Source organism: Akebia trifoliata, chromosome 12 (assembly GCF_017979445.1).
Source record: "Akebia trifoliata isolate Shusen 1 chromosome 12, ASM1797944v1, whole genome shotgun sequence".
Classification (NCBI taxonomy): domain Eukaryota; kingdom Viridiplantae; phylum Streptophyta; class Magnoliopsida; order Ranunculales; family Lardizabalaceae; genus Akebia; species Akebia trifoliata.
The window spans coordinates 25,146,776-25,155,942 of NC_141386.1; the positions used below are offsets into that span (position 1 = coordinate 25,146,776).

General features: G+C 33.4%; 1 protein-coding gene across 1 annotated transcript; it reads left to right on the forward strand.

Moving 5' to 3' along the window:
* Positions 1 to 8,080: 8,080 nt before the first annotated feature.
* Positions 8,081 to 8,428, forward strand: LOC147389144 (disease resistance RPP13-like protein 4). Its single transcript, XM_086419744.1, has one exon. The coding sequence runs from the start codon at positions 8,081 to 8,083 to the stop codon at positions 8,426 to 8,428; it is 348 nt and encodes a 115-aa protein (XP_086275870.1).
* Positions 8,429 to 9,167: the final 739 nt, after the last annotated feature.

Genomic DNA, 9,167 nt, shown 5'->3' on the forward strand with positions numbered 1-9,167 from the left:
ACTTGCAAAAGTCTAACTTGTATGCCCCAACACCTTTCAATAATTGTCGTCAATGTAATTTTTGTTTTGCTTTTTTACTTATATGGTTAAGTCTTAAGTACCAAAATTGAGTTTCATCCTTCATATAATTTTCCTTTGTGGATACTCTACTCCACTTAAAATTGTATTCCCTGAAAGCTTGTAGATATTATTTGCAAGTTTCACATCTTTCATTATTACCATGACTTCCTTAGACACCTTCAACGTTCCATCCTTTGTTGAGAATGAAAACCTATTTGAGTTGAGTGTGCCCAAGGATATTAAATTCTTCTTGAGTGCCAACACATGCCTCACACTATCCAAAGTTCTAGCAACCTCATTATACATTCTTATATTCATGGTACATGTTCTAATGATTTTGTAGGTTGTATTGTCACCCATTAGAAAATCTTCATCGTCATGAGGTTCATAGGAGTCAAACCAATTACGATTGTATCAAATATAAAAAGTACGCTTGGAATCTAAACTTCAAGAGTCAGAGGTAATATTACCCGAAGATGCCGCTAGTTACTCTCCATCACTTTTCGATGCTATGCTTGTCGTAAAACTTGACTCAACTTTATTCCTTTATTTTACTTTTACTTTGTACTTTCTACAATCTCTTATGTAATGTCCATTCTTCCTACAATGGTAGCACTCCACTTTTTTCTTATTTCTAGATTTGGATCTGTAGACACCCCATTTTTGCACTCATCTGATTAATCAACTCGTCAACCCGATTGCAACGATTCCCAATGATGGATGTTTATTCCAATGCTTTATTTTGTTACTAGATATGTTTCAAAAATCCGGATGAGATATCTTGAACTGACAAAACTGTTGAAACCATGCTACGCTAGGAAAATATAACCCCAAAAACTTAGAAATCATCAATTTTAGACAAAAAGAAGCTTTACGATAAAAATTACTAAAAAAATAATCAAATTATCAAAATACCCCTAACCTTAAAATATCCCTAGAGCCTACATTACGCTTAGGAAAATCTTTTCGAACACATAAAACATCAAATCGAAACCAAATAAATCATTTCGCCAATTTTCACAGAATTTGACAAAATTATGAAAATGCCCTACATAAAATTCACGACCATTCTACACAAAAATTTTCATAAATGACACAAACCAATATTTTCATTGAATTTCTTACGAAAAATCGATTCTAAAACATCCTAGAATATAAAAAATCGACTTGAAACACAAAATGTCGTCTCCAAGGGCAAAACGGTAATTTTACAATTTTTATAATTAAAAATTTTAAAATTAATAAATAATTAAAGTGAAACATTAATAAAATTAATTTAAAAATTAAATCAAAAAATTCGATCAATCAGGCTATCAGGCAAAATTGTTGAGGGTTGCCAAGATATTTATTCAAGGACCCTTCCATTTGGGGGTCCAAAGAATTAAAGATATAATAGAGGGGGGTTCTCCAAAAAATTAAAGTCAATCAAGAAAGACTAAAGTAAAGGTATTAAAGTCAATCAAATAAAATTAAAGTCAAAATTAAAGTCAATTAAGTAAGACTAAAGTCAAGATATTAAAGTCAATCAAGTAAGACTAAAGTCAATCAAATAAGACCAAAAGTCAAATAATAGAGTTCTAATGAAATAATAACTCTATTTAATAGAATTCTAACTAACATATAACTCTACCTAAAACAATTTTAATTAAAATACAACTCTACCTAAAGCAATTCTAACTAAAATACAACTCTAACTAAAATAATTCTAATTAAACACTAATTCTATCTAAACCAACCCTTAAAAAAATCTATAAATAGGGGTCTTCACACCCTATTTTCGTATAAAATAATAAATCCTAAGAGAAGTAGATCAAAAAGCTTCTCTAGCCTCCCATAAACCTTAATTTTGAAGTCCCAACTCCTTACCTAACACCCATACTTCGATTTTAGCTCAAAAAACACCTAGAAGCCTTTAAAAAACATTTAGAAATCCATAAAAAAATTCGAAGAATCCAGATTTAAGAAAGAGATACCTCGCCTCGGAGATCAGAAATCAGATCCGGAGACAGAACGAAGCGAGGAGTACTGTACAAGGAGTTACTTTGTCAGATCTGAGGGAATACAATCGTTGCGCATCGAAGGTAAAATTTTCTTTATTTTTTTATCTAGATTTTTGTTAGCAATGTAATCTTATTTAGGATAAGTAGAGACCGACATTGGCCGGGTGAGATAGGTGCCTAACACCTTCCAACCCCGTAATGTGATCCCCGGATTTAGTTTTTCTTTAGTAGATTAGTTTTCTTATCCGTTTAGAGTTAGTATTTGGTTCCTAGATCGTAATAACTAGGTGGCGACTCCCAAACCTCAAGGGTCAAAAGCGGATCCGCGCACCCTGCGGATCGAGGGCGCTTTCAGGATCTAGAATTCTTTTCTTTGGATTTTTCTTTCTCTTGTTTAGTCTTATTTGTTTGAACCCTTTACAATGAGTCATTTCCCTTGAGCTTCTTTCTCATTTGACTTGTTTAGTGTCACATGAGAAATAAGGTTTTGAACCACCTCCTCAAACTTGAGGGTCTCATTGCCAAACATAAGTGTAGTCTGAAAGTGTTTGAAAGAATTAAGAAGTGATCTCAATAAAAATAATGATTTGTTTTATTCTCCAAACTACATTTCTACCTTCAACAAATCACTAAAACACCAATTGAAAGTATTCAAGTTCTTCATATTGTCTTATTCCTCTTCCATCCTTAATCCATAGAGTTGGTCATTAAAGAATAGCTTGTTGGATAAAGTATTTCCCATGTAAAATTTATCAACCTTGTACCATGTTCCCTTAACAGTCTTTTCTTCTATGACGTTATACATGACTTCATTGGAAAATATACAACTCAATGAAACTAATATCTTTCAAATATAACTCCTTATACGTCGTTAGACATGCTCTTCGATTTTACTTCAATGCCCCAAATACAATTACGAAGTCCTCATTTGATAAGAATAGTCCTCATCTTATTTGGCACAATGTAAAGATTGACTTTCCATGAAATAGCTTTACCTCAAATTTCATCCCACCAGAACTTCTGATCACCGTTGTACCCTTTTTCACTATTGCAAACCCCCTAGATAACTTAGGCTCTGGTACCACTTATTGTGTATGTGAACACCTTTATGAAACTCACTTAGTAATTTGATTAAATATCTTGGTGAAGCTCACTTAGTAATTTGATCAAATACCTACTGGGTACTTAATCAAATACCTTATATGCCATACCTTCCAAGACCTTTTTAATAATGACAATGAAGGACAAAATCTAACTAATAGTAGCAAATGCAAAGAAGATAAACAATCATACAAGAAAAAGTAAGAACACAATACTCACAACATAAGATTTTACGTGATTCACCCATAGGCTACATCCACAGAGGTATGAGCATTGGAGTTTGATTTCACTATGAAGAAAATGGGACAAATCGATACAATGAAACACAACTATCACTTCATTTCACCTTTTTCTTAATCTCGATCTTCCTGAAACTCTCAATCTTTCGTTTCTTAAGTTTCTTTATTTCTCTACTCCCTTCTCTAGAAAAGACTTAGACTTGGAGTTAGACTTCCTCCTAAAGAAAATAAAATCCTTTCCTTAGAAGCATCACTAAGTGGGTCACTTACATAAGTAACAAGCCCAACACAAATTACCTTGGACCGACCAAAAAACACGCACACTTGGACCGAGCCTAATTGTTTTGTGCCATACTTCAACATGGTGAACGGAATATTACAATGCATCATACTTATAGAATACATGTCTAGGAGTTTATCTTAGATTGGTTACTCCCACCAATTGATCTGACACATCAACCAAATAAGAAAAACAAATTTAATAATTAACACCAATACTACCTTGACAGTCCTAAAATGTTTTCACTAAGAATCTACCTAGCCTTACTAAGTTAATAAGGATTTCGCCCTTGGTCTTTGGGCTTACCTCTTGGCATCCAAAAACATGATCGGATAGCTTCAAGTTGTAGAGGACGAAATTCTATGTATAATGAAAAACAAAACTTTAAAAAAAAGTTATTTTTCACCATAGCATTTCATTTTTAAGTTTAGGGAGTTATGTGGAAGTTTGGTAGCCATTCATTTTCAAAACCTTGGATCTAATTCAAAAGAAATTAGCTTTTGAATATTTTTTTTGTTGGATCTAAGTTCTTCGATGAAACTTAGAGGGCTATGGTTGGATTTCTGATGTGATATTCCATATGAACAAAACAACCCTTTGTAACCTCAAAATCTTACTATGTTAGTAAGGAAAGGGTTTCATTCTACAAGACATTTTTTTTTCTAAACCCAGGCAACCAAAATCTCACACTCTCGTAAATAACTTAGAGTTTTTATAAAAAAATATTTAAAAAATCTAATTTCTATTGAAAAAATATATTGGGGAATATTAATATCCAAAACTACATGGGATGTTAGCAACCTCCAATCGTTCACATTTTCAAAAATGTCCTTCGTTTTTTTTTCTTTTAGTGAAAATGCAATCTTATTTTAAATTTTTTTGCTTGTCTTCGTTTAAAATTTTAAATGGCATTTTCGATTTTAAATGTTATGTAATAGATATTTTGCAATAAATACAATAAATACTTTAAAAATGAAAGGAATTTTTTTATTTTTACCAATATGTCATTATATAAGTACGACTGAAGGACAAATAATTGAAAGGCATTTTTGAAAATGTAGAGTATTGGAGGTTGCTAACTTCCCACTTCCCTAGAGCCTAAAATGGGCCGAACCCTGGTTGGATCTAATTATATCTATATTCAAATCTGGATTTCTTTATATTGATTCAAATCCGTTTTGGGTCATACTAACTAATACCATACTGAAAGCGCCCTCGATCCGCGGGGTGCGCCGATCCGCTTTTGACCTTTGAGGTTTGGGAGTCGCCACCTAGTTATTACGGTCTAGGAACCGATCATTGACTCTAAAGACAAAGACAACTAATCTACGAAAGAAAATACAGGTCCGGGGATCACATTACGGGGTTGGAAGATGTTAGGTATCATCCCCGCCCGGCAAGTGCCGGTCTCTACTTCTTCCCAAAAATCGGTTACATTACAAAATAGACCAAAAATAACAAATAATTATAATATAAAAAAATATAAAAGAAAGTTACCTTGCCGATTACAACGATTCCCTCAGCACCAACGAAGAGTATCTACGTATGTATTTCCTTGCTATTCGTCTGTCACCAAATTTAATTTCTGATCTTCAAGTTAAGGTATCTTCTTCGTAAATCTGTGAGTTTTCTGATTTTTCTTATGGATTTGAAGGTGTTTTGAAAAGATTTTAGGGTGTTTTTTGAGCTAAAATTGAGGTATGGATGTTAGGTAAGGAGTTAGGGCTTCAAAATTAGGGTTTTAGGAAGGTTGGGGAGGCTTCTTGACCTACTTTTCCTAAGGTTTATGATTTGATACGAAAATAGGGTGTGAGGACCTCTATTTATAGATTTTTTTAAAGGTTGATTTAGATAGAATTAGTGTTTAATTAGAATTCTTTTAATTAGAGTTGTATTTTAGTTAGAATTATTTTAGGTAGAGTTGTATTTTAATTAGAGTTGTTTTAGGTAGAGTTATATTTTATTTAGAATTCTATTACATAGAGTTATTATTTAATTAGAACTCTATTAGGGTTTTGACTTTTGATTTTATTTGATTGACTTTAAGATTTTGACTTTAGTCTTAATTGATTGACTTTAATATCTTAACTTTAGTCTACTTGATGGAATTTAATACCTTAACTTTAGTCTTGCTTGGTTGACTTTGATTTTTTGGAGAACCCCCCTCTATTATATCTTTAATTCTTTGGACCCCTAAATGGAGGGGTCCTTAAAGAAATAGCTTGCGAACCCTCAACAATTTTGCCTGAGAGCCTGATTGATCGATTTTTTTAATTCAAAATTTTAAATTAATTTCATTAATGTTTCACTTTAATTATTTAATGTTTTATTTATTAATTTCGAAATTTTTAATTATGAAAATTATGAAATTACCGTTTTGCCCCCGGAGAGGACTTTTCGCGTTTTAAGTCGGTTTTCAATGTTCTAGGATGTTTTAGAAATAATTTTTCATAAGGAATTCAATGGGAATGTTGGTTTTTATCATTTATGAAATTTTTTGTGTGAAATGGTCGTAAACTTTATAAGGGGCATTTTCGTAATTTTGTCAAATTCTATGAAAATTGGCAAAATTATTTATTTAGTTTCGATTTGTTATTTTATGTGTTCGAAAGGGTTTTCCTAAGCGTAATGTAGGCTCTAGGAATATTTTAAGATTAGGGGTATTTTGGTAATTTGATCATTTTTAGTGATTTTTATCGTAAAACTTCTTTTTGTCTGAGAAATGATGATTTCTAAGTTTTTGGGGTTATATTTTCCTAACGTAGCGTGATTTCTACAGTTTTTTCAATTCGAGATACCTCATCCAGATTTTTGAAACATATCTGGTAACAAAATAAAGCATTGGAATAAACATCCATCATTGGGAACCATTGCAATCGGATTAATGAGTTGATTAATCAGGCGAGTGCAAAAATGGGGTGTCTACACATACCCAAATCCAACTCATGTTAGATAATTCTTGAACATTTGGCATTTTTTTTGAAGAATAATGTTGTATGCATATGGTCTTGGACGCGGTTGGGTACATGGATAATGTGGCAAGGGCATATAACTACACATATTTTTCTTGTGTATCCCGTGAAAACGATTTATGGTTATGTGCCCTTGCCACATCAACGTAAAATAATACTCTATTTTACCATTATACTCTTAAATTTTATAAGAAATCGATGTAGAAAATAATATTTAGAAAAACTTAGAAATATAGTTTTCAAAACAAAATATATTCAGATCGTGGCGAATTTGGGGATGGATTCGTACCCATCCCCAAAGTCAAGTCAAGGTATATTAAACTATATTCGGCCCATTTTATGCCCTAAACTTCCCCATGTGGTCATAAATGTTATACAGTAAGTTTCATTAATATTGGAGACTCATATGGTCTCATGGGTGATTCACATTGACTTTCTAGCTTGGTTTCCGAGGCCAAGATGAGCAGCCTTAAGTCAATGTTGATTTTTTAAACAATGTTGCTCCTCATCCCTGGGAAGCCCTCATACCATATTTCATTCTTCATCTCCACCAACTCTAGCCATGCTCCCCTTTTAAGACTATATAGGTTTTTAATTCCTAATCAATTGGTTTATTAACTGTTGAAATTTGAACTTTGCTAAAATTCTTGATGTGATTATGTTAGTCCTATTGGGTATATAAAATCATGTATAAAAGGTCCATGAGTATGATACTTAAGTCAATGGTATCTAATTTGTCTATTTGATCCTAATCAAAATCTTGAAGATATGTAACTTTCTGCACCATATCCATGATAAGACTTATATAACTTTTCTTTATGCAATCTTGTGAGGATGTGTGGCTTAATTTATAAAAGGACAATAACAAAAATTTTACTATTCTATTGTTGTATTATTCGAGAAACCGCAGAGGAAAATATGGTGGCAGTTGTCAGTGTTCTAATAGAAAACTTGATCGACGGTCTCTTAAATGAAGGGCGTGAAGTGCTTGAATTCCACAACTAGTTTAAGAAAATGAAAAGGGAACCTAACATGCAAGGCTTCCTTAAAGATGCAGATAAAGTGAAGATAAAAGATCAAAAGCAAACTCTTAAGGAAGTTGCAAGGGATCTGAGAGAATAATTATATAAAGAAGAGGACATTATAGAAGATTGTGAGTTGTTCTTGGAAAGAGAAGAATGCAAGTGCATGAATTACTTCTCCCTTTCATCATTGAAATATCGTTACCAAATGAGATAGAGATTGAATCAAATAAATAAAAAAATAGGAGATCTTCTAAAGAGGATGAAATTGTTCCTGCCTCCAACTCAAAGTCTTTCAAATGAAGAACAAGCCAGAAGTAGTCGACCAATAAGATATCCAATCTTAATGAACGATGCTGAAATAGTTTACCTAGAAGATGACATACGGAAAATTAAGCGGTGAGTCATGGAAGCACGTGGGCCCCTACATGTCATTGGGATTGTGGGGATGGGCGGGATAGGTAAAACTACCCTCGCTGAAAACATAAAGAAATATTATGATCAAGTGAGGGAGTCCTTCAAACATGTCTTGTTTGTGAACGTTTCCCAAACCATCAAATTTGATGAATTACTCAAGAAGATGTTGAAAAAGCTTGATGTGGACGATACGAAGTTATCGAACATTGATCTACGTGATCTATTAGAAGAATTACGTAAACAACTGAGTGGGAATAGGTACTTGATTATCTTGGATGGCTTGTGGAGGACAGATGAAGGGTCGTGGTGGGAGAGCTTCAAGTCCGCTTTGCCTTGAACAAATAAAGGTGGTTGTGTTGTTGTTACGACAAGGAATGAGGAAGTGGTCCAATCGATGGGAGCACTTGAGAACAACATACACAAACCGAAACTTCTTTCCAATGGAAAGGATTGGTCATTATTCTCCAAAATAGCATTTGCAAAACGATGGTAGTCATTGTCGAAATCCAAAAATAGAGCAAATTGGCAGAGAGTTGGTTGCTAAATGTAAAGGGTTCCCTTTGGCAATCAAGGTCATGGGACGAGTGATGTTAGGGAAAAGAGACTATCTATGAGTGGAGGTGAATGTCCAAGCATCTAAAGGAAGAGTTGGCGGCCCATGATGAGGAGATTTTTGTCCCACTACAGTTAAGCTACGAAGAGCTTCCTATGCATTTGAAGCCCTGCATGTTGTATTTTGCAGCATTTCGAGAGGATAATGAAATATTTGATGATATGGTAGTTTATTTGTGGATTGGTGAGGGTTTTGTCCAAGGAAGGGATGGAAGGGCTGCATTTGAGATTGGATTGGAGTACTTCGATGGATTAGTGAGCCGTGGTTTACTACTAGGCACAGTGAAGGATGATTATGAACAAAGATTTATATGGTGTAAAGTCCATGATATGGTAAGCGACATGATTATAAACATTGCCAAGGACGCAAATTTTATGGGATTAGATAACAGGGGTATGCTATCTTATACAGATAGATCGCGTCGAGTAGGCATTGTGAATTCACAAATGAATCAAATTAATTC

Coding starts and splice junctions, on each gene's coding strand:
- LOC147389144 (XM_086419744.1), top strand. CDS start 8,081: ATGGAAGCACGTGGGCCCCTACATGTCATTGGGATTGTGGGGATGGGC.